This window comes from Peromyscus maniculatus, chromosome 21 (genome assembly GCF_049852395.1).
Source record: "Peromyscus maniculatus bairdii isolate BWxNUB_F1_BW_parent chromosome 21, HU_Pman_BW_mat_3.1, whole genome shotgun sequence".
Taxonomy (NCBI): Eukaryota; Metazoa; Chordata; class Mammalia; order Rodentia; family Cricetidae; genus Peromyscus; species Peromyscus maniculatus.
Genome location: NC_134872.1, coordinates 2,395,295 through 2,419,853, shown reverse-complemented (window position 1 = coordinate 2,419,853; position 24,559 = coordinate 2,395,295). Strand labels below are relative to the sequence as shown.

The 24,559-nt window shown below is 55.7% G+C and overlaps 3 protein-coding genes across 14 annotated transcripts; 2 read left to right on the top strand and 1 right to left on the bottom strand.

The window, feature by feature from the left end:
- The first annotated feature begins 833 nt into the window (after positions 1-833).
- Positions 834-5,387, top strand: Pou5f1 (POU class 5 homeobox 1). Its single transcript, XM_006997310.2, has 5 exons — positions 834-1,232; positions 3,716-3,836; positions 4,049-4,179; positions 4,650-4,808; positions 4,920-5,387. Exons 1-5 carry the CDS (start codon positions 834-836, stop codon positions 5,184-5,186), a joined length of 1,077 nt encoding a protein of 358 aa, XP_006997372.1. The 3' UTR covers positions 5,187-5,387.
- A 1,318-nt stretch (positions 5,388-6,705) lies between these two features.
- On the bottom strand, positions 6,706-10,248 carry Tcf19 (transcription factor 19). Its single transcript, XM_006997308.4, has 4 exons — positions 10,109-10,248; positions 9,308-9,835; positions 7,975-8,524; positions 6,706-7,025 (listed from the first exon to the last, which is right to left on the bottom strand). The coding sequence occupies exons 2-4, from the start codon at positions 9,543-9,545 to the stop codon at positions 7,016-7,018; spliced, it is 798 nt and encodes a 265-aa protein (XP_006997370.1). The 5' UTR covers positions 9,546-9,835; positions 10,109-10,248; the 3' UTR covers positions 6,706-7,015.
- Positions 10,249-10,416: 168 nt separating this feature from the next.
- On the top strand, positions 10,417-24,083 carry Cchcr1 (coiled-coil alpha-helical rod protein 1). Of its 12 annotated transcripts, none has more exons than XM_076558182.1 (18): positions 10,417-10,592; positions 11,616-11,679; positions 11,761-11,974; positions 14,100-14,403; positions 17,257-17,420; positions 17,502-17,637; positions 17,768-17,878; positions 18,025-18,174; positions 19,457-19,567; positions 19,676-19,782; positions 21,178-21,290; positions 21,520-21,565; positions 21,714-21,856; positions 21,957-22,145; positions 22,223-22,324; positions 23,210-23,361; positions 23,503-23,626; positions 23,807-24,083. In XM_076558182.1, the coding sequence occupies exons 2-18, from the start codon at positions 11,658-11,660 to the stop codon at positions 23,911-23,913; spliced, it is 2,295 nt and encodes a 764-aa protein (XP_076414297.1). In that variant the 5' UTR covers positions 10,417-10,592; positions 11,616-11,657; the 3' UTR covers positions 23,914-24,083. The 12 variants fall into 12 exon arrangements, with proteins under 12 accessions (XP_076414297.1, XP_076414296.1, XP_042121620.1 ...); XM_076558181.1 differs by having other exon boundaries at positions 10,448-10,628; XM_042265686.2 differs by having other exon boundaries at positions 10,499-10,592; positions 23,461-23,626.
- The last annotated feature ends 476 nt before the right edge of the window (positions 24,084-24,559 follow it).

Genomic DNA, 24,559 nt, shown 5'->3' with positions numbered 1-24,559 from the left:
ATGACTGTGAGGGAACCGGGCCTGAGTGCAGGTCTTCTTACAGCGTGGGCAGGGAGTCCCTGGTTGGCCTGTCATTTGCCTCGAGACAACTTAGGTTGGAAAGTTCTCTCCGCTGAGAATGCGGAGCCCGTACCTCTGTGGGGACGTGTGGGGTTGGGGCTGGGGGACCCCGTGGTGAGGAGCCTCTGAAGTCTGGAGGACTGGGCATGGAGTGTCCGTCCTGTCCTGCCTGCCACTTGCCCCCGGACACATGGAGGAGTACTGGGCCTCACCAGTTCCTAGACTCTAGAATTCTAGATGGGTGAGCAGCTGGCAGTGCACTCGTGCAGGTTAAAGAACTGAGCGGTGGGCCCCGGAAATCCTGGGGACACGACACTCAACCAACGAGGCTCTGAGAGGATGGCTGGGTGAGCCGCTGCGACGGGCAGAGGGACGGAACCAGGAGGCTTTGTGGAGGCATGAGGGAGCCAAGCACTTGGTTCCTGAGGAAGGTGGAGGTGTGGAAGGGACGGTGGTCCGCTCTGAGGTGTTCGGGGGCGCCCACGGTAGGGGTGGGTAGACGTCGAGGGTGGAAAATGAAGACCCCCTGGGGTCCTGCCCTAAAGGTGGCCCCCTCAGGCTGTTCCCCAGCCTTCCGCTTCCAGACACAGGCAAACATCTTTCGCCTCAGTTTCTCCCACCCCCATCGCCTACCTCTCCACCCATCCAGGGGGCGGGGCCAGAGGTCAAGGCTAGAGGGTGGGATTGGGGAGGGAGGGGAGGAGAGGGGCTAAGCAGTCCCTGGGTGAGCCCTCCTTCCGTCAGGCCCCCGACTTGGGGTGCCCGCCTTCCCCATGGCTGGACACCTGGCTTCAGACTTTGCCTTCTCGCCCCCACCTGGTGGGGGTGATGGGTCAGGAGGCCTGGAGCCGGGCTGGGTGGACCCTCGGACCTGGCTAAGCTTCCAAGGGCCTCCAGCTGGGCCTGGGATCGGGCCCGGGGTCGGGCCAGGCTCAGAGGTGCTGGGGCTCTCCCCTTGCCCGCCGCCGTATGAGTTCTGTGGAGGGATGGCATACTGTGGACCTCAGGTTGGACTAGGTCTAGTGCCCCAAGTCGGCCTGGAGACGTCGCAGCCTGAGGGCCAGGCAGGCGCAGGAGTGGAGAGCAGCTCAGAGCGGACCTCCCCTGCGCCCTGTACCGCCCGCCCCAGTGCCGTGGTGAAGGTGGAGAAGGTGGAACCAGCTCTTGAGGAGGTGAGTGAGATGGGCCTGGGGCCGTCGAGGGGACGTGGCTGCGCCGGAGGAGGCAGCCCAGAAGGGAATTGGGAGCCTGCATCCTAGCAAAGGAGGGCCTGTGGTGGCTGCCTACTCCGGGGAAGCAGGACAAGGTTTGAACCAGAAGCCAGAATTCCAAGAATCGGAAACCGGCCTGGATGGTTCCGGCCTGGCCCTTGTCATGTCGCTCACTGTCTGTGCACCAGTGTTGGGGTTCAGTTCCTTTTCCCACTGCCCTTAGCCCTTCTGGGGACTTGGGTCCTTGTCAGGACCTTGGCCTTAGGGTCAACCACGGCCCAAGGGTGAAAACACCGCTTATCCTGGAGTTATTGTTACTCCAAAGCTTGGGTGTGACTGGCTACTGATAGGAGCTTTGGGCTGTGTGTGGAGTTGGGTGCACCTCCAGTCAAGTTTACCGTCTGTCTGTCCTCACCCATACACCGAGTGAACACCCCGGCACCTCCTTGTAGAGAGCTGGAGGTGCAGATTTGGTTCATTTCAGCTCACCTCCTTACATTGTAAACCAACACAACTTCCCCTACCATTTTGGTTATCTCCAGGCCATTTCTAGATCATCCTGTGGGTGCACAGGCTTTGCTGAGCGGCTGATGGCCTCCAGCCAGCCCTGGAAGCAAGTGTAAGCAATTAGCCGTCTAGAAGCGAAGGTGTGAGTGGACAGATGCCAGCCTACCTCTTAGCAATTAGTGAACTGGGCGTCCCCTCCCTAAGTGCCTGTTTACTGCATTATCTCACGTCCCCTTAGCTACCAGGAGTCCCCTACGAAGGCAGTATAGTTTATCTCGTGTCTTAAGTGACTTTAATGAATCGAGGAACTTGAACCGTACTTTACCTTATTCCAAATCCACAAAACAGGATTTAGAAAAGCTGAGAGAGCACTTGGTCTTTGAGGAGCGGTTGGAGATCAAAATCAGTTTGTTTGAAGCTGATAAAATCTCTTTCCATTGAAACACCTTCCGGAAGGATTCGGAACTGCACTGGGGCGGGTGCCTGGCTGGCTGCTGCTCCTGTCCCTTGGGTTGGCCGGCCTTAACTGGAGCATCTAAGGCAGATCTCAGCCCTGGACCTGCGCTCTGCCAACCGGCTCCTGCCCCTCTCCTCCCCCCAAGGCTCACTTGCATCACCAAAGGACTGCCTCCTTTTCCATCTGCGGTTAGAGATAGCCTGGAATGCCTCCCGCCATTTTTGTTCTGTTCACTCACAGGCTGCATCTGCTCCTTAGAAAGGACACTTTAACCGACCATCCATTGCGCCCTCCCCACCGGGTCCCAACCACCCTGTCTGCCCTAGCCTTAGCCACATGCACCGGCGCGTGCGTGTTTTAGCTTTTATTTACTCTGAACTCACTTTGTAGACCAGGCTGGCTTTGAACTCGGAGATCTGCCTGCCTCCGCCTCCCAAGTGCTGGGATTAAAGTTGTGCGATACCACTGCCTTATCTTAAAAAAAAAAAAAAAAATCTGTTGTGTGCTGCTGTGTGAGCATGCTTGCCACGGTGCACCCGTGGGCGCCAGAGGTCTCCTTCCTCTCCACCGCGTTTGTTCTGTGGGTCAAGCTCAGTTTGTCTGGCTAGCACCAGATCAGTGTTTTAAAACGTGAGTCAGATGGTTTTGTTTGCTAAGGCCTCAGCTTCTAGGGCCCCCCTGACTCGTTGACTACCGTCTTAATTCAGATTGTCACCTGCACACCCTGCCACCCTGCCCTCTTGGCTTCCTCCACAGCACTCCAGTTAGCGAGGGTTTTTCCTCACATGTTGAAATGTCAGCTCACGAGACCAGGGCACTTGTCCACTTTGTGTGGTTTGTGAAGCAGCTGAACAGTGATGGATCCTGCTGTCCCAGGGCTTGAGAGACTGGGGCAGGGCGGCGGCTACCAAGCGAGTCCCCGTTTCAGTATCTCCACGTGTACCATGTCGGAGTTTGGGAACTTCAAAGCAAGCTGGAGAGGGTATTGAGTTTAGGACCCAATGGATCTGATACTCTTCAGTTCTGTTTTGAGCTAGCAACTATTTATGTGGTCCTCCTGCCTGTTTCTTGAGTGCTGGGATTACATGCTGGCTCTACAGTGCCTGGCTATTTCTGTAGTCTTAAAACTTACTGAAACTGGGGTAACAGTTCGCCAATGGGGCTGTTTTGAGTAGTTTGTTAGCAGATAGGAATTTGCTGGGGTACTGGACAGGTGTTCTAATGCATGGAACTCTGGGTAGTGATGTGGCCAGTTGCTGGGGAAGGAGCCACCCCGTCACCTAGGGATAGAGTGAGTGACATTTATTTTTAGTGGGCAGCCTGGGGTGCTGGGACCTTTCAGCGACCACGGGGGTTCTGGGTTCTGGGTGTGTGTGGGGTGTGTGTGTGTGTGTGTGTGTGTGTGTGTGTGTGTGTGTATGTGGATCTCAGTGGCAGAGACTGACAGCTGGTGTGACTCACAAGGCCTCTCTCACCGCAGTCCCAGGACCTGAAAGCCCTGCAGGAGGACCTAGAGCAGTTTGCCAAGCTGCTGAAGCAGAAGAGGATCACCTTGGGCTACACCCAGGCCGACGTAGGGCTCACCCTGGGCGTTCTCTTTGGTGGGTTTCCCTCAGCATGTTCTGACCCCACAGCTGGTACAGCTCTCAGTGTAGGTGCAAGGGGAGGGCGTTTAATGGGCTACTTCTCCCTCACCCGTAGAGGTGAGGGGATTAGACACTTGGACTGCCTCTGGGAAAAGGTGGAGCTCTCGAGGAGGGGGTCTTTGGGGCCCTGCATGCTGCCTCACTTTCCCTGTCCGTCTCCCCCTCAGGAAAGGTGTTCAGCCAGACCACCATCTGCCGCTTTGAGGCCCAGCAGCTCAGCCTCAAGAACATGTGTAAGCTGCGCCCCCTGCTGGAGAAGTGGGTGGAGGAAGCCGATAACAATGAGAACCTACAGGAGGTGAGGGCCCCCCGGGGTGTTCACAGTGTCTTCCAGGTACAATCCCATCTGCCACTTTCCATTCCTCCTTTGAGACTCCTCTCTGACCAGAGGCAGCGGTTCTGTGTCTTGTTTTTTTCTTTTTCTCTTTTTTTTTTTCTTCAGTGCTGAGGATTGGAACCCAAAGCCTTAACATTTGCTAATCAGGTTCTCTCTTCCTGGTTCACTCTCATCCCAGGCTAGCAGCCCAACCCAGATGGAATATGGTGTCATGGTCCCTCCCCCAACCCCTTTCTGCTGAGAAAGGCTCAGACAGAGATCTAGGTCTCACCAACCCCTTCCAGGATTCTTTCCTTGTAGTAATCCCTGCCTCTGGGGCCACATCCAGTCAATATCCCTTAGCAATTTGCTCTTGAGTCACACCTCAGTGTGGGGTTGTTGCCCAGCGAAGTCCTAAGCTTGCTCTTGTCAATCCCTCTACTCCTGCCCAGATTTGCAAAGCAGAGACCCTGATGCAGGCTCGCAAGAGAAAGCGGACGAGCATTGAGAACCGCGTGCGGGGGAACCTGGAGAACATGTTTCTGCAGTGCCCCAAGCCCACCCTGCAGCAGATTAGCGTCATTGCCAAGCAGCTTGGGCTGGAGAAGGATGTGAGTGCCCGCATCCTGACCTGTGGTACCTGCCTCCCCACTGCGGCTCTCCCCCCCCCCACCCTGGCTCCAGCATCCCTGAGCTCATCTCCTCTTTACCATCCATCCTAGGTGGTCCGAGTGTGGTTTTGTAACCGGCGCCAGAAGGGCAAACGGTCAAGCATCGAATATTCCCAACGAGAAGAGTATGAGGCGGCCGGGTCTCCTTTCCCAGGGGGGCCTGTATCCTTTCCACGGCCCCCAGGGCCCCATTTTGGTGCCCCAGGCTATGGGAGCCCACACTTCACCACACTCTACTCCTCAGTCCCTTTCCCCGAGGGTGAGGCCTTCCCCTCTGTTCCTGTCACTGCTCTGGGCTCTCCCATGCATTCAAACTGAGGTGCCAGCCCTGCTGGGGATGAGGTGAGCTGAGGCAAGGGGAAAAAAGATAGAGAACCCAGAGCCACCACGGCTTTGGGGTTGAGTTCCTTTACTGAGGAGGGATCAGAACCACAAAAGGGGCGGGGGGGAGATGAAGTTCAGTGATGCTGTTGATCGTGAGCCCATCACACTCATCATTTTGTTTTTAAATAAAAAAACCTTGGGACACATGAGCTAGCTAAACTGTGTCTTCCTTTAGTTGCTAGAGAGCCTGGGGATAGAGAAACCCAGTAATGGATCCTCATACCCAGACGGTCCTCAAACAGAGGTGCCATTTAAACAGTTGGAGGTTACAAAGTGCCCAAGGGATCGTTGGGATTGGAACCTAACCTACAGAGGAAGACATTACCTGCTGGCCGAGGCTTTACTTGATCGTATCTGCCAGCAGATGGAATAGTCCACCTCATAGCCACCGCTCACCAGCAGTGTGCTTCCCCGCGTCACTCTGGAAGTCCTAGTGGGCTCGAGCTAAGAAAAACCAAGTCCTCAGAAAAATTGTTTTTGTTTTTCTTTCTTCAAAGCAAGGTTTCTTTGTGTAGCCCTGGCTGTCCTGGACTGGAACTCACTGGCTGGCCTTACACTCAGAGATCAGCCTGCTGCTGACCTCCTGAGTGCTGGGATTAAAGGTCCCACCGTGCCCAGCTTAAAAAAATTTTTTTTAAAATTCTATCTGTATGGGTGTCTTTGGGGCTTTTTTGTTTTGTTTTTTTCTACATGTATGTCTGTGCACTGTGTGTAAAGGGACAGAGGAGGACATTGAGTTCCCCTGGAGTTACAGGTTGTGAGCAGCCACGTGGATTCTGGGAACCAAACCTGGGTCCTCTGCAAAAGCAGCCATTGCTTTTTTTTAAACGCCCCCTAAACAAGGTTTCTCTTGTGTAGCCTGGCTATCCTGGAACTCTGTAGACCAGGACAACCTCTGCCTTTAGAGTGCTGGGATTAAAGGCTATAACCATTGCTCTTAACTGCTAAGCCATCTCTCCCACTAGAAACCAAGTCCTGGAGTGTGTGTTGCTGCATGTCAGCCCCACCAGAACCCTACCCTTTGTATGTGGTGTTTTGTTTTGAAGACAGGACCTCCTGTAGACCAAGCTGGCCTGGAACACACAGTAGTATGCCACCACACCCAACTTTAAAACTGTGTGTGTGTGTGTGTGTGTGTGTGTGTGTGTGTGTGTGTGTGTGTGTGTGTGAATACTTGAGCGAGTGCCACAACATGAAGACAACTTGGGAACGTGTTTCTCTCCTTTCGTAACGTGGCCCTGTGGATTAATTAAGCACAGGTCATCAAGCGTGGCAGCAAGTGCCTCTACACACAGCCGTTTCACTCCCAGCCCTGTGCTTTCTCGACTCCAAGGTCCATTTGGTTCCCACAGGGGCTTCTGCTGTGGGGAATTCCATCTGCAGACCACACCAAGCCCAGGCTTCCCACCATTTGGAAAGCAGACTTAGACTCGTAAGAATAAATACCCCTATGTGGATGAAGCAGTTTATTCTTTATTTTGATATAAAGGCAAAGCTCTGAAAAGCCAGTCACAGAGACTCAGCGGCAGCATTAGCCATGGCATAAGGAAGTCTGGGGCCGTTTCTGTGATGGTGGCTCTAGTGCAGATTCTCCGGTGTCCACAGGAACAAGGCTTTGTTCCTGGATACTGGGCATCCCAGCTCACTGGTAACTCGGCGGCGGCAGCCACATCTTTGGCAGGAACCATCTTTTTTGTCACCTTGACGATCATGAGGGTTCTCCAGCCTTGAGTCAGTCTACAGCAAAGGCCTTTCCCCTGTGGTCATTCCCTCCTTTGGAGAAAGGAGACATTTAAGATCTTTTCTAAAAAAATGAGTGTTTTGCCTGTATATATGTACGTATACATGTGTGCCTGGCGGCCGGAGGCCAGGAGAGTGGTTGGATCTCGTGGGACTGGAGTTGAACACAGGTCTTCTGGGAGAGCAGTGAGCGCTCTTGGTCACTCCACCACTCCAGCCCTTAAGATCCGTTCTCAGTGTTCTCCGGTCTGGAAATCAACAGGCATCCTTGGGTGGCCTGGATGCTACAGTCAATGCTAGCCACGGGGTACCAGCCATCACATCAAACCCAGACTACTGTCTTCTTGTAATGGGCAGCAGCAAGGGACTGTACAGGGGTCCCCACTCCTAACCCCAGGGAGTCCTGGGAGTGTTCCTGAGTAACTTGAAGTCTGGCAGACCTTAGTTCTGGGTAGCTGCTACACCTAGCTAGCACAGCCTTACAAAGGGGCTAAAGGCCAGCAGGAGGTGGGAACTTGGGGCGAGGGGTGCACAAGCTGACCCTGTAATCCCAGCTGAGGAGTGACTGTCTGCTCCCCTCAGCTTCCACTCTGAATGCCCTATCCTGACTTGTTCCTTTACCTGGGGAATTTGAGGCTATCCTGGGATACACAGTGAAACCTTGCCTCAAAAAACTAATAAGCAAACAGGGTTAGAAAGACAGCTCAGAGCTGCTCTTCCAGAGGACTTGGGTTTGAATCCCAACACCTATATAGTGGCTAAAAACCATCCCCCTAGTTCCAGAGGACCCAATGCCCCTCTTCTTGCCTCTGAGGGTCCGTAGGGCATCCTGAGTTGACCTGCTTACTCTAGTTTTTGAGACGGTCTCCATGTGGGCCAGGTTGGTTTCATACTGGTCAATCCTGTCTTGTGCCTCAGCTACGAAGTGCTGGGGCCAACCCTGGTAAGTCAGGTGCTAGGCAATGCTCAGGACTCAACTTACCCACTGGACACCAGAGCGGCCTTCTCCACACGGAGCTTCTTCCTGGGCTCCATAAGGACTGAGAGAGGGCTCAGGGAAGCCTCGCTCTCGTCGTCCAGTTCTGCCAACACTCGATGAGCCGATTTCCTCCGGTTTCTTGTGGGTGGAGCGGGCGAGGCCCCCACTTCCGCAGGCTGGGTGGGAACAGCCAGGCTCTGTGGTCTGCCACCACCCCGGGAGAAGGTGAGGGGCTGTGGCTGCAGCTTGCTGAGGCTGCCGATGGAGTTGAGGATCAGGGTGGCCTTGGGGGCAGAGGACAGGGTGCTGAGTGGCCGGTGGGGTGCCCCCTGAGGGGGCAGCATGGGCTGGAAACCAGTCCCAGCCTCTCCCCGAGACCGAGGGACAGTAATGGCAGCAAAGTCCTGCGGTTTGACCCGGACTTGTTGGAACATGAAGTAGAATTCCGAGGAGCTGGTTCCCGCTTGCCCTTCAGGGCCAAAGGTCAGAAGGTCACCATCGCTCAACTCCAGCCTGTGGCCTCTTGGGAGTCGGACATTATTGACCAAAGTCCCTGTTAACGGTGAGGCACAAGACAACAGAAACATGTCTAGTGAGAAGTACCTGCCGCTTGGTTTGCAGGGAGCATGGGCGGGGGCGACATTAAACCTGAGGCCCCACAGCGTGTATTTCTCTCCCAGGGATGGATGGAAAGCTCCCTTGCTGTGCTCCTACTTGAAGCTGATCTACCACTACACAACTGTGGTTCTTTTTGAGGCAGTCCTAATCTGTATCCTAGGTTGGCCCAGAACTCAGTATTCTCCTGCCTCAGCCTCTGAAGTGCTGAGATCACAAGGTACATCACCATACTTGCTTCCTGCTGTCATCCTTGGCTGTAGGCATCTACACACCGTAGGGCCTATCCTCTAAGAGTAAGGCTCGCTAATACCAAAACACCTCCGGTTAGGATTCTCCAAACCTTGTGTCTGACCTGATAGGGAAACTGGAGATGGAAGAACTGTGGACTCCAGCCTCTTGAGGCTGCTTTGAGTTGGGACATAATGCCTAGGTCACTAGAACACTGCCTTGAGAACAAGGTGCTTCAGCAAAAACTGGAAACTGAGTCAAGTCTGAGCCGAGTACTAGAATGTCCCACAGTGACACTTTACTGAAGGCGCCTTCCTCCTAGCCCTGTGTGAACTAAACCAGCTGGGCAGGTTAGTCCTGTGAAGAGCTGACCAGGACCAATCTTGCTTGTCTGCTCTCCAGAGACTGACAGGGACCCTGGGAGGCAGGTAGCAGGGTCCCAGAGGCTCCCACACCTGTTGCCAGCCCGGGGCTGCCTGCTCACCCTTACCTTGGCTGCTGTGGTCCTCCAGGCTGACCCTCCAGTCGTCTCCTTGGAGCTCAGCATGCAGCTCTGCATGGACCCCCGAGATGAGGCCCGGCTCCTGCTGGGGCCGCAGGGCCACATCACACAGGTCAGCCCTGCAGCCCAGCCTATAGGTGCAGCCGGACCTGGACGGGGGGTGGAAGGTGTAGAGATCACCGCCCCTGCCGCCCCCTATGCGCAGCAGCTGGAAGCAGGGCAGCATGGGGGGTGCCCCCTCTGCACCTCTCCCTGCACCTCAGCAGTCCATCACCTCTCCTACTCCTGGGCCAGGCACCGTGGCCGGCCTTCAGTCCTGACGCCGACAGCTGTACTGTGGGTAGTGCCGACTTGAGAAGTGCAGACGCAGAGACCCTGAGGCCTGGGCATGCAGTGCGGGGGTGGCAGTCAAGGTGCGACTTAAAAAGCAATTCCAGGAGAGCCAGAAGATAATCCTGCGGCACCTCCGCGAAGCCAGATCCTCGGGCCGCAGCACATCCGGGAGGCTTTAACAATCTGTGCAAGGCAAAGCACCTTTAAGGCGACAGCTGGGGACATGCAGACCGGCTGAAGAGGTCCTGCTACACAAACGTGCGTGCAACACGAACGTGTCCCCTCGAGTGTAACCAGGAGCCGGGAAGCTGCTGGTCAAACTTCTTAACCCAGGCAGAGCACCCCTCCTGTCCTTCCCCCGCTCTCTGGGCCAGATCCCCCAGGGAAGTGGGTCCGCTGTCACCCACAAGGGGCGGCGCAGACAGGTCCCTAGTTCTGCGGCCAAGTGGATCTCACCCTTTCCTTTTTCCGCTGGCGGGGTAAACTGAGGAAGGGACTCCACACCCTGCGCCCCTCGCTCCCGCCGCGGTTTGACAGCCAGGAAGCCGCCCGGAGGGCGCGGCTTGGGCGCGCGCGCCGCGCAGACTCCTCCTCCGCAATTCCCGGGTCCCGCTTCGCGCCTGCGAGCCCGCCCCTCCCGGGGCCGGTCCTGATTGGCCGCCCGCCTTGCCCTCCTCCGCTCTATTGGACGAGGCGCAGGGAGGCGCTGTCCATCTCCCGCCCTCCGCCATCTCTGATTGGCCTGCACATTTTCCCGGGTTCCCGGGGTGGGGCGGGGCCGTCAGGGCGCGGAGCAGGCCTCAGGCGTCCGTCCGGGTGCCAGCGTGCACCTTTCCTCTTCCTCCTTCCGGCGGCGGAGCAATGGTGCTCCGGAGCAGCCCGCCAGCCCGCCCGCGTCGCGCATGCGTGGTCAGGGTGTGAAGCCAAGGCGGGGAGCTAGGTGAGGGGCGTGGCGAGAGGGCGGATCTCGCGCTGGGTAAGGGGCGTTCGGGAGGAGTCGGTTGGGGGCGGAAAGGGTCTCAGAGCGGGTGCTAGGGCGGGTGGAGGGGGTCCACAGGGGAAGCGGGTGCAGGATCCTGGTCAAAGAACGGATGAGGGGGTCAAGGCAGCCTTAGAGCTCAGGGTCCGGAGGGGGATGAGCCAGGGGTGTGTGCAGCGGACCAGGGGGAGACAGGAGGAGAGGGAGCGGCCGGGCTTAATTGGGTCAAGGAAAATGCAGACTAGTACTAGAAAGAGAAGCGGGTAGGAATCAATCTCGGGGTTGAGTGCAAACATTTGAACTGGGGTGGAAGTTGGACAGAGAAGATGCTGTAGGACGCCGAACAGAGAAGGGAGTGGAAGCTGAGGCCGGCTACAGAGAGGCTCAGATAAGATTGCAGGAAGCTGGCTTCCTGGCAACGGGCTCTGGGCTGCTTGGATTCCCCAGGGATCCCAGGGAGGCCGCTTAACCCCACATGTGGCCGCATTCTTGTGGGGCCAGGCCTTGGGCTAACGCTTTAATAGGAAATGACCCAGAAATCATGGCTCGGTGGTGCCTAGATGGGCTTCCCAGCGTCCCTACCATACCATGGCGAGACCTGTGGAGACGGGGCTCCCTGCGGGCCCTCTCACCTCCAGCCCCGAGCTGCAGGGACCATAGACACTTAAGGAGGAAGGTAAAGGCACCCCCCAGAATCCTGTAAGTAGAAGCAATCCCCACGAGCACCCCCTGACTCCCATCTCAGTACGTTTACCTCATGGTTGTTGCCATTCACATCATGGTTCGGTCTATCAGGAGCATGGTTGGGACAAGCGAGTGGTTTGCTTATCCTCTGCCTTCTTAGGGAAGTAGGGAAAGAGAGGCTCGGAGCCTGGGCGGATCTGTCAGTAACTCAAGGATTATGACTTTGTTATTGTAGGGCTTTCTCTTTGGAAGGTGGCCTGAAAACTGAATTGGAGTGTCCTTGTTTCTCCTATTGTCCAGGGGGACATAGATGCCTGGAGACATCTAGAGGCTTCAGATAGCATGGAGATGTTGCCGCCTTCAGGTCAGCGAGGCCGGTCAAGGAGGCTGGGGATCTCTCTTGTCTGAGAAACTGACAGTCTTTACTCTTGTGACCCCCCCTCAGGTTTTACTGGGCTGGTTCCTCCCTCCCACTTCCAAGCTCGGTCCCTTCCAACTCTGCCAAGATCGGCCCCGACCTGGGCTTCAGACATTCCCCTGATCCAATCCAGGACTGGCCAAGATGTCTTAGAGAGGCGGCTAGACACTCAGAGACCTACAGTGACCGTGTGGGAACAGGACGTTTGTGGAGATGCACAGGGGCCAGGGCGGAGAGGCAGGTAGGGGTCTGTCACATGATCCTTTACACACATTCATATATTTCAGTCCCTGGTTCCATTTTTTCTGTAGGTTTTCTATAGGCCATTGTTGGTACATAGACCATATTCACTGGGGTAATAAAATGGAGAGCTCTGGACTTAAATTCCCAGCTAACAAGGAATGTGGATGTCTAAGAGAGGAGATGGATTGCCCAGAAGCTTTTGTGATGGGAGATGACATGCAGCTTAGACATGCTGACCCAGTACAGCGGCATACTGGAGCTGGCTATGCTCCGGCTGTGTGTTTGAAGATTTTATTTCTGAGCCAGGCATGGCCTGACTTTAATCCAAGCACTAGAGAGGCAAAAGCAGGTGGATCTGAGTTCAAGGCCTCTCCCTGGTCTACAGAGTGAGTTTCCAGACAGCCAGGGCTACACAGAGAAAACCCTGTCTGGGGAAACCAAACCAAACCAAACCAAGATTTTTACTTTTATTTATGTGCATGTCTCTGTGTGTGAGCATGCGTACTTGGAGACCAGAAGAGGGTGTAGGGTTCTCTGGACTGGAGCTCCAGGCAGCTGTGAGCCATTGAATGTGGGGGCTGGGAACTGAGCTGGGGTTCTTTGCAGGAGCAGCAAGCACTCTGGAGCCATCTCTTCAGCCCCTGTGAATGAATATGTCTGCGTATGAGTGGGAATTGTTGCTTCTGTTGTTCTGTGCGTGTCTTTCTCCCAGTAGACTGGATGCCGTTTTGCGGCTCTTCAGGGAATAAAGCATGACAACGACAGAGGGGAATGCTAGACAGATTCTAGGGAACTGTGGCGAGTCATTTCACTAGGGGAGGGCGCTGCCTCAGGAAGGGGCACTAGCCTCCAGTTACACTAAATCCTGTGACCCTCGGGAGGGTGCTACCTCAGGAAGGAGCCCTCACACAAGCTAGTTTAGACATGCACGACACTGAGTCATTTGTAGATGGAGTACCCCCAGACTCCCTGTACAAAGTACCAAACTGTTGTTGTTGGTTTTTACTCTCTTTTTTGGGGGGGCCGCCACCCAGCTCCCACATGAATCACACATGGAGGCTTATTCTTACTTAAAAATGCCTGACCTTAGCTTGGTTTCTTGTCAGCTTTCCTTAACTTATCCCGTCTACCTTTTGCCTCTGGGCTTTTCCTGTTCTGTTTCTTCTGTAAATCTTACTTATTCCGTGGCTTGCTGTGTAGCTGGGTGGCTGGGTGGCTGGCCCCTGGAGTCCTCCTCCTCCTCTGACTCCTAGCCCTTTCCTCCCAGTTTTCTCCTATATATACTCCCTGCTGGCCAGCCCCGCCTATCCTTTGTCCTGCCTCGATATTGGCCGTTCAGTTCTTTATTAGACCATCAGGTGTGTTAGACACAGTCACACAGCTTCACAAACCCTCACTGAAAGACTGCACCCAAAGGTGGGATGTAGTGGTGCGTCCCTGTAGACCCAGTTACAACGGGAGAGTCCGAGTGACTTCATGTTTGAATTTTGTTACGTTTATGTGTTTTGTGTGTGGGTATGCGCGCACACACACACACACATACGCACACGCACGCCTGCCGTGGTGCACAAGTGCAGCAGTAGAGGCAGGAGGATCCCAAGTGCTGGGCCAGCCTCTGCTATGTATCATGTTCAAGGTCAGCCTGGGCTACATGAGACCCTGTCTCAAATGGAACAACAAAAAACTCTGTAGTTAACACTTGGTACCAGAAGCTCATCCGACCCCTTCGCTGCCCTCAGCTGAGAACCCAGACCTGTGCACTCGGAATGTGTAGTCCCCCCTTCCCTGCCCTCAGCTGAGACCCCAGACCCATGCACTCGGAATGTGTAGGCCCTGATGTGCACATTTGGTGTTTAATCCGTGTGCTTACGAATGGATCTCTGGAGAGATTGTGTTCCTCACTGGGTCTCACTAGCCCTGGGTCCCCTGAGCCCAGAAAGTGGACCTCACACACTTAGTAGGGACTTGATAGGTGATGGTGTGAATGTAGAGATCCTCCTGCCTCAGCTTTCCCCCCTGCTTCCCCACGTTAAGTGGAGGGTTACTATTCTCTTTGCTGTCTCCACCCTCCCAGCAGTACGAAGGACACATCTCAGCTAGGCCCACTTATCTTTCCTTTGAAGGTCTCTGGAGCTGGGGGTCTCCAGTGCCCTGAGCCAGCAGGCTGAGCTGATCTCTTGGCAGCTCCAAGAGTTGCGGCGGCTGGAAGAGGAGGTCCGGACCCTGCGGGAGACCTCCCTGCAGCAGAAGATGAGGTTGGAGGCTCAGGCCTTGGAGCTGGACGCTCTTGCGGTGGCCGAGAAGGCTGGCCAAGCCGAGGCTGAGGGCCTGCGTGCCGCCTTGGCCGGAGCTGAGATGGTCCGGAAGAACCTGGAGGAGGGGAACCAGAGGGACCTACAGGAGATCCAGAGTCTGCACCAAGAGCAGGTGAACGTGGGGGTGAGAGGGCTGAGCAACGTTTCGAGGTGAGCTTCCCAGCAGATTGCAGGGAGCGTCAGGGGCAGCAGAGCCATGGGGTCTTGGAAGGAGAACTTGGGTGGTTTGGTCTTCCTCGGGCTGCACTTGCTTCTTGGGAGTCGTGTGATCTTGCACCATTTTAAACTCTCCAAAGTGGAATCCCTCCCTCTTCTATGCCAAGTACTCTTCCAGGAGCGTGGTGGACGGAGGGAGTGAGGAAGCGGGGTGTGGGTCCTGGGGAAGTCGGGGTGCCCAGTACTTCTCTTTGGCTTCCGCGAGGGAGGAGCTGGCTGGGGATTCAGTGACCAAGCCGCCCGAGTCTGCCCGAGTATCTGCTGTCACGGATGGAGCCACAGCCTAGTGTGGGTCGCACTTAATGTGGCTGTAGCCAGCGGCAGCTGGGACAGTGCCGAAGGGTGCAGGAGCACCGCTGTGGTCTAGGGACAGGCACGGCCGCCCCGGGCGATGAAGAGTGGGAAGGAGGCTATAAAGAGGAGTGTCGTGTTTATAGTATTGGGGCAGCACCGCCTTGCTGCCCGTGAGTCATCGCTGAGGAGGCCCTGAGTTAGTCGCTGCACTGAGCAAACGCCCTGCTTTGATATCTGATAACCTGTGTAATTGGGACCGTGTTCAGAAGTCGTTGTGAGTGAGATGAACTGCTGATAGGTCAAAAAAATGAAAAAAAAAAAAAAAATAGAAGGTTTTAAGAAACTGGGGGGCTGGAGAGGTGGCTCAGAGGTTAAGAGCACTGGCTGCTCTTCCGGAGGTCCTGAGTTCAATTCCCAGCAACCACATGGTGGCTCACAACCGCCTGTAATGAGATCTGGTGCCCTCTTCTAAATAAGTAAATCTTAAAACAAAAAACAAAAAACCTGGGACTATAGCTCAGGGGTAGAGTGCTTCCCTGGTATGTGCAGGGGTATAGGCTAACCCCAGTGTCACCAGAAGAGAAGGTTCGTTGTGGTTGTTGTTGTTGAGTCAGGGTCTCGCTGTGTAGCTCTTGCCGACCTGGAACTCACAGATCCTCCTGCCTCTGCCTCCCAAGTGCTGGGATCAGAGGTGTGCGCCACCACGCCGGGCTCCAGTAAAGAGGCAGGGAAGTAACACATCGGATTTGTATTTTGTGTCTAAAAAGACTTTGTGCTTCCTTTCATGTACTTGTGTGGAGACAGGGCAGACCCAGCCTGAGGAAGCAGGGCAGACACCTTACCCGTTGGCTCCACACCGCCTAGCTGCTCTGATGCCCCCGGCTCTGCTTGGGGACTAGGGAGAAAGGCCCTCCCTCCTTAGAGAGTCGTCATGAGCACAGACTGAAGTAGGGTCAGAAAGCTGCAGGTGGGGGACGGATGAGAGGCCTTCCCGGGGTGGGGTGGGGGAGCCTCAGGAGGGAGCTTGGGGATGTGCGTTGCCAGGCAGCAGGCTTTGTGGGTATGGCAAGTTTGTTTTAGGGGTAAGAGTGTTAAGGCAGGGTCTTGATATGTAGCCCTGGCTGGCCTTGAACTTGAGGCAGTACCCCTGACTCAGCCTCCAAGAACTGGGATGTCTTAGGGTTTATAGTCCTGTCATAAAGCACCGTGACAAAGAGCGACTTGGGAAGGAAAGGGTTCCTTTGGCTTGCATATCCCTGGTCACAGTCCCTGAGGGAAGCCAGGACAGGAACCTGGAGGCAAGAGCTGAAGCAGAGGCCAGGGAGGGACGCTGCTCACTGACTTGCTCCTCGAGGCTTGGCCAGCCTGCTTTCTTATATAACTCAGGACCACCTACCTAGGGGTGGTACCACCCCACTGTGGGCTGGGCCCTCACACAGCAACCACTAATCAAGAAAATGTCCTATAGGCTTACCTACAGGACAGTCTGATGGATGCATTTTCTCAATTGAGGTTCCCCTTCCCAAAAAACTCTTATCTTGAGAGCTGGGCAGTGGTGGGCACGCCTTTAATCCCAGCACTCAGGAGGCAGAGGCAGGTGGATTCCTGTAAATCTGGATTCAAGGCCAGCTTCCAGCCTGGTCTACAGAGTGAGTTCCAGGACAGCCGGAGTGGTTACACAGAGGAACCCTGTCTTGAAAAAACAAACAAACAAACAAACTGTAGCTTGTGTCAAGTTGATGAAAAACTAACCAGCACACTGGATTACAGACATTTGCCTCCACCATGCTCAGCACCAGTGAGGGGGTTGTGTCCACGTGGGTGAGGGTGTGCACGGCACATGTGGATGTCAGAGGACAGGGTCTTTTATTGGCCTGTAAGTAGCCAGCCTGGGAGCTTCAGAGGTCTGCCTGTGTCTCCTGCCGTCTCACAGAGCTGGGGCGATTACAGGTGTGCCCAGCTTTTTGCGCAGGTTGTAGAGATCCCAACTCTGGTCTTCAAACTTGTGAGGCAATAACCGAGCCATCTTCCCAGTCCACAGACACTCAGGTATGAGGTGGCGTAGTTTACTCAGGCTGTTGGCAGTGGACACGGAGAGGTAGGGGAGTGAACTGGCAGGAACCGGCGGTTGTTTGGAAGGAACCGGGGAGAACCAGATGTGGAGAACCCTCCATCTGCTTGTACCAGGGTGACCTAGTGGGTGGTTCTGAGAGATAAGGCCCCAAGGCGGGATGAGCTGCCCCCCTCAGATTTATTTTTGTTTATGTGTGTTGTGTTAGTGAGTATGTACCACGTGTGTGTGGGGCCCCCAGAGCCAGACGAGGATCCTCTGAACTGCCTGCTGTGAGTGCTGAGAACTGAACATGAGTCCTGGAAGAGCGGGAAGCGCTCTTGGCTGCCGAGCCTTCACCAGCCCCTCAGGCTGGCCTTCTCTGAATGTCTTCTTCCTCCACAGCTGTCCTCCCTGACAGAGGCTCATGAGAAGGCTCTTGCTAGTCTGACCAGCAAGGCCGAGGACTTGGAGAAGTCTCTGAGTAGCTTGGAAATGAAGCGGGCAGGAGAAACCAGACAGCTGGCCGCAGCCCAGAAGGAGGTGGAACTGCTCCGGAGTCAACTGAGGTAGGTCAGTGGGCAGGGGCGTCTGGGCCGGGCATCTGGGCCGAGCCACTGCGGACCGTCTCATTCCTGCCTCCACCCTAGTAAGACCCAAGGGGAGCTGGAAGCTCAGGTGGCCTTGGTCGAAAGTCTGAGGAAGTATGTCGGGGAACAAGTCCCTCCGGAGGTCCATTGCCAGACGTGGGAGCCGGAACGGAAGGAGCTTCTAGACACCTTGCAGGTGAGGATGGCGGTGGCCTGCGAGGAGAGGGCACAGCCCCAGGAAGGGAGGCCATGCCCTCCCAGGGCTTAGACTGCCCGCTGCCTGAGGGTAGCATGGAGACCCTGACTGACGGTGTTCTTCCTCCTAGCACTTGAGGGAGGACAGGGCTGACCTTCAGGCCACCGTGGAGTTGCTGCAGGTTCGGGTACAGAGTCTGTCGCACATGCTCGCCCTGCAGGAAGAGGAGCTGACCAGGAAGGTAGGACCCTCTCGCTGCCAGGGCTTTCCTCCGGGGCAGTAGCTGGTGTGCTGCCGAGATCCACTTCTGCTGCTGCAGGAGTGAGACACAAAGGTCACCCCTTCCTGCTTCCTCAGAAGTACCGTCTCCCTCCTTCCCACGTGCAGATTCAGCCGTCAGATGCCCTGGAGTCCGAGTTCCCTAAGAAGTGCCATTTGCTGCTGCGCCGATGGCGGGAAAGGGTGTTTGTCCTCATGGTACAGCTCAAGGCCCAGGACCTGGAGCACAGGAACTCCATGAAGGGGCTGAGGGACCAGGTCAGGGGCTCTATTTCTCATCATTCTACACTCAGCGTCCCACACAACGATGACAGCTGTTCTTTGGGTGATCGCTGCGTGCTGGGCACGGGCCTGGAACAGACAAGAACATGCTCTCATGGAGCTTTGGTTCTGAAGGAAGACGATTGAATAAGTAGAAAGTGGGTGAAGTCCAACAGTTCTGTGCGCTGTGGAGAGAAGGCGGTGACTGGACTGAAGTGGATGGGTAGGATGGTCAGGGTGGCCTCTGAGGAGGCGACAGCATCCATCAGGGCGTGGCGTGGTCGCGGGTCAGGATGGGTTCTCAAAGTGTGGGCCCATGGAACGTGAGTTGGAACAAGAGCTCCGCTGTTTGCGGCTCCAGCAGCTCGCTGACCTGCGTGGCACTCCTCAGAGACCGCTGTGCTGTTCGTTTTCAAGGCAGGGTTTCTCCGTGGAGCCCTGACTGTCCTGGAACTCACTCTAGACCAGGCTGGCCTCGAACTCAGTGATTTGCCTGCCTTTCCCTCTCTCTAGTGCTTGGTTAAAAGCCTGCTCCACCACACCCAGCTTTCTTTTCTGTTCAAGACAGGGTTTCACTTTGTAGCCCTGGCTGTTCTAGAATTCGCTCTGTAAACCAAGCTGGCCTAGAACCCAGAGATCTGGGGCTGGAAAGATGGATCAGTGGTTAAGAAACTGGATGCTCTTCCAGAGGGCCCAGGTTCAATTCCCAGCATCCACATGACAGCTCACAACTGTCTGTAATTCAAATCTGACACCCTCACACAGATATACATGCAGGCAGAACACCAATGCACATAAAATAAAGATTTAAGAGAGAGAGAGGCTGGGTGGCTGTGGCACACGCCATTAATCCCAGCATTCGGGAGGCAGAGCCAGGCAGATCTCTGTGAGTTCGAGGCCAGCCTGGTCTACAGAGCGAGATCCAGGATGGCCAGAGCTACATAGTAAGACCCTGTCTTAGGGGGGAAAAAGAAAGATGTTTTGATTTTATGTATAGGAATGTTTTGCTTGCGTGCTTGTATGTATATGTACTGTGTGCCCATGGAAGTCAGAAGGTGTTGACTCCTCTGGACAATGATTACAAATGATTTTGAGCTATCATGTGGGTTGAGAGAATTGAACTCAGGTCCTCTGTAAGAACAGCCAGTGCTCTTAACCACTGAGCCAATCTCCAGCCCCATGCAGAGATTCCTGCTGTCTCCTTCATCCTCCTTTCCCTGTGTTCTCCGTGGCTTTGGCTCTAGGCTTCCCTGCCCAGCCCCCTTGCTCCCCTCTCTAGGTGGCAGAGCTCCAGGAACAAGTGAAGACCCAGAGCCAGAAGCAGGCCATCTTGCAGCGTGCCCTACAAGACAAAACCGCAGAGCTGGAGATGGAGCGGATAAGCACTAAGGTCTGAGCCAGGAGACTGGAGGGGGTGAGGAAGTCCCTGGCCAGGGTCTGCGGGACAGACGCCAGGCAGGAGGCTTCAAAAACACACTCACAACTGCATCTTTCCTAGACCCTGCAGCTGGAGCTGACCCGGGCTCAGGAGGGCAGGCAGAGGCAGGAGCAGCTGTCGGCCTCTGCCGAGGAGCAGCTGAAGTCGGTGGTCAGCGCTGTGAACAGGTATCTTCCATGGGCGGCAGGTGCCTCCCTAACTTCTGGGAACCTGAAGAGCCTCGGGCGGGAGCGGCTGGAGCGTGCTGAGGGGGAGCACCTCTCTCACACGGCATCACCCACTGTGAACTCAGCTGTGGTTGGACTGGGGCAGGGGAACCTGCTTCCTGCGGTTCAGTCTAGTGGCCCGTGAAGCTAAGCTCAGCGCCTCCCCAGCGGCTCCCCAGCTCCCCTCCCCCTCTCTCCCTCCCACCTTCCTCTGCACTTAGGACCTGTTTAGTTGGGGAAAGTGTCTAAACTGTACAGCCAGCCTGGTCTGTAGCCCAGTGGAGCACTTGCCTAGCATTCAGGAGTCCATCGTTTTAATCCCTAGCACTGAAAAAAAAAAAAAAAAAAAAAAAAGATGGAACTTTTAAACTTGCACAGAATCAGACTAGCTTGGAAGAGCCACTGCCCAGAGTCAAAGCATTACACGTGTCTCCTGCCTCCAGGAGGACTGAGGGTGTGCCATGGACGGGATTTTACTTCCTGCCAGATGAAAGACATGGTTCTTGATAGTGATTTACCACCAGAAAGCCCTTCCGGGCTTTGAGCACCCAAAACCCCCGTTGAGGTAGACAGTGCCAGAAACCAAGTATCTGGGCCTGAGCGGTGGTCACTCAGCTAGAGCTTAGCCAACCTCCGTGCCCACTGGTGGCCCCTGTAGCATTGTTGCTGAGCTCTTTCCTGGGCCACAGAATGCAGGTCCAGGTAGGCTATGACCCCGTGAACCTTGGTAGTTCCTCACTGCAGGCCAGGCGTGATGGTTCATGATGAACTTAAACCAGCTTCAGCTACTTAGGACTCTCTCAACCCTGAACATCCCTCCCCCACCAAACAAAAAGAGATCAGGAACCAAATGAGACAGACACTCTAGGCTTGGTGTCAGGAGTTTGTTTTCAGCTGGATCTCTATCTGTCTATCTATCTGTCTGTCTGTCTGTCTATCTATCTATCTTGGTGTTTCAAGACAGGATTTTGCTGTGTAGCCCTGGCTGTCCTGGAACTCTGTAGACCAGGCTGGCCTCGAACTCAGAGAGATCCACCTGCCTCTGCCTCCAGAGTCCTGGGATAAAGGCGTGCGCCACTACTGCCAGGCTTGGCTGGATGTTTTTACCTGACAGTCACTAAGGCTTAAACACTTAGGTATCTTTAGGTCTGCTAAGGAGCTTGACTGACCTGCTGTGACCTTCAGGGTCTGCTGAGGTCTTGTCCCTCCTGGTGGCTCCTGTTTCCCTTTCCTTGCTGCTTAACAGCCACCTCCCACTCATGTGACAGTACAAGACAGATGTGCCCTCTGCACACACCCTGCAGGTCTTTCAGAGATGAGGAAGGGTGGAGGGTGAGTGACCCGTGTCTTTTCCAGCACTCAGACCAACCTCCACAATACCATGACCAGGGTGGATCAGGCTGTAGCCCGGATCCCCAGCCTCAGCAACCGACTCAGCTACGCGGTCCGTAAGATCCACACCATTAAGGGTACGCAGAGCAACCGGGAGGTTTCCAGCCTGTCTCCTCTGGCCTGGCCCCTTCCTCCTAGCCCTGGATCTAACCCCGTATCTATCTTCTGTTGCCGTGGTAACCATTGCTGTGCCCTGTGCTGCTGCTGTCCTTCTGTTCTTCTGTCTGTACATCACTCTGTCCTGCGCTGCTGCTGTCCTGCTGTCCGTGTGTGCCCATCTCCCTGTCCTTCGCTTTTCCTTCTCAGGTTTGGTGGCTCGAAAACTGTCCCTTGCTCAGCTGCGCCTGGAAAGGTGAGGTGCAGGCGCATGGAGGTGGAGGGTGTGGTGGATGTCGAGGGCGGTCTGGTATTGGTTGCCAGGACTCAGAAAGGATCAAGGAGGCATGGAGGCCCTGGTCATGTGGCCGCTGAGGGAATTTTCTTTATCATTTCTGTCCCAGCTGTCCCCCGCCCCCACCCCCACCGGATGCAGACCTGTGCCTTGAGTTGGAGCAGCTCCGGGAAGAACGGAACCGCTTGGATGCTGAGCTGCAGCTGAGTGCCCACCTCATCCAGCAGGAGGTGGGCCGGGCACGGGAACAAGGTATGTCTGCATGGGTGGATGGATGGGGCTGGAGAAGACCTGGGGTCTGAGGCTCAGGTGCCAGGAGAGGTCATGTATGACCACAAAAACTTCCTCTTAGGGGAGGCAGAGCGCCGGCAGCTGAATGAGGTGGCCCAGCAGCTGGAGCAGGAGCTGCAGCGTGCCCAGGAGTCCCTGGCCAGCGTGGGGCAGCAGCTGGAGGCAGCGCGTCAGGGCCAGCAGGAGAGCACAGAAGAAGCCGCCAGCCTCCGGCAGGAGCTGACACAGCAGCAGCAGATCTACGGGCAAGGTGTGGGAGCGTGGCAGTGTGTGCCACCCTGCAGGATGGGCCGCTCCCCCTGACACTGCCTTGTACCCTCACCACAGCCCTGCAAGAGAAGGTGGTCGAGGTGGAAACTCGGCTGCGGGAACAGCTCTCAGACACCAAGAGGAGACTGAACGAGGCGCGGAGGGAGCAGGCCAAGGCTGGTGAGATGTGCTGGGGAGGACTTGGCCCTTCAGGAAGCAAGCAGCATTGAGACATAGGGCTGTTAACCCCATCCCGCCGCAAACCTTTTTAAGCTTTTATTGACACGTGCACGCAGTGGAGTAATGGAGGAATGGTGTAGTCGAATTCTTACTCAGTGCACACACTGCAGCTCCTACCAGGTCAAGAAACAGGCGGTGGTGGCGCACGCCTTTAATCCCAGCACTCAGGAGGCAGAGGCAGGCGGATCTCTGTGAGTTCGAGGCCAGGCTGGGTTACAGAGTGAGTTCCAGGACAGCCAGAGCTACACAGAGAAACCCTGTCTCAAAAAAACAAAAAAGAAGGAGGGAGGGAGGGAGGGAGGGAGGGAGGGAGGGAGGGAGGGAGGGAGGGAGAAAGGAAGGAAGGAAGGAAGGAAGGAAGGAAGGGAGGGAGGGAGGGAGGGAGGGAGGGAGGGAGGGAGGGAGGAAGGAAGGGAGGGAGGAAGGAAGGAAGGAAGAGCACGTGGCCTCTGGCTCCTGGGCCTGTGTCAGTACCCTCAGCAGACACCGCTGGCAGCTGCCATCACCAGAAACTTAACAGTTGGATGAGAGAGAGTTGTAGGATGGATGTTCATGTCTTCCCTAAGTGGAGGTGCAGTCAGCCCCCCTCTCTTACCTACTCAGCACACATCACACGGGACTTAGTTACAGGAACTCTCACTCCAGCCCCTGTCCAGGTCTTGCCTAAGGAACTGGGGTCAGGGATGAGGAAGGCACCTGGGGTGCACAGAGCCCGGGACCCCATGCCATCAGCCCACTCATGGTGTGGGAGAGACCCTGAGAGCCAGAACTGAGAACTCGGTCTTGTTGTTTGGGCTCCGGGCTGACCCACTCCCATCTCCTCAGTGGTCTCCTTGCGCCAGATCCAGCACAAAGCCATTCGGGAAAAAGAGCGCAACCAGGAACTCCGACGCCTGCAGGATGAGGCCCGGAAGGAGGAGGGGCAGCGGCTGGCCCGGCGGGTGCAGGAGCTGGAGAGGGACAAGAACCTCATGCTGGTAGGGCACAGCAGGGAGCGAAGTGTGGTAGCTGGTGGGTAAGGGAAGGTGGGGGCGGGGCGGCTCGGTGGCCAGTGCGGCTGACGCTCTCCTTCCCAGGCCACCCTGAAGCAAGGGGGTCTCCTCTCCCGTTACAAGCAGCAGCGCCTGTTGGCCGTGCTTCCCTCGGGGAAGGAGAAGTCGTCCGTGGGGTGCAGCGCCCGGGCTGTGGAGTCCCCAGAACCCAAGTGTCCAGCAGCCGCACCATCCAGGGAACCTCCAAAAGGTACTTTACATGGAAGGACAAGTGGCGTTCCAGACCTTCTCCACAGGCCCGAGCCCTCAAGGCCCTTAGCCTTTCATCCACGCTGCAGTGTGCCCTCCCAGCCTGTGCAGCCCCGCGCTCTGGGCAGCACGGAGCCTGCTCTCACCCCCGGTGTCTGTCCTGCGATGTTTTCTGTGTCAGGGTCCCTGACTGTCCTGTTTGAAAACCTGCAATGCCTGAGCGAGGCCATTTCCAGAGAGGAGGATGTTTGTCCAGAAGATAACCCGAGCACTTCAGACCACTGCTGAGCTGGAGCTGCCAGGAGCAACAGTGAAGCCAGCTGGAGCTGGATCTCCCAGGAGGGGTGGATAGGGAAGGCGAGGGGCAGGGGCCAGCCTAGCCTGTTCCCCAGCAAGCCTTGGGGCCCTAGCTTCCACCAGGTCTGAATTCTGCAATAAATAAAGATGGCTATAGTGGAGCTGTTGCTCGGAGATGCCTGGGAGGCTGGGGTTCTTTCTAAAGCCAGCTCATGGGGCGTGGGGCTGTGGGAAGCATATCCTCCCACCCCACCCTTCCTGAGTGGTACCCGCTTCCTAGCTGCTCTGGAAGTGTTTTGAGAGGCTCCTAGGTTTGGAGGTTTTGTTGTTGTTGTTGTTGTTGTTGTTTTTTAAAGATTTATTTATTATGTATACAGTATTTTTTTAAAGCTTTATTTATTTATTTTGTATACAGCATATATGACTGCAGGCCAGAAGAGGGCACCAGATCTCATTACAGGTGGTTTTGAGCCACCATGTGGGTGCTGAGAATTGAACTCAGGACCTCTGGAAGAGCAGTCAGTGCTCTTAACCTCTGAGCCATCTCTGCAGCCCGGAGGTTTTGTTGTTTTTGTTTTGACTTTTGAGACAGGGTCTCCACATAGCCCTGGCTGTCCTGGAGCTCACTGTATGTAGA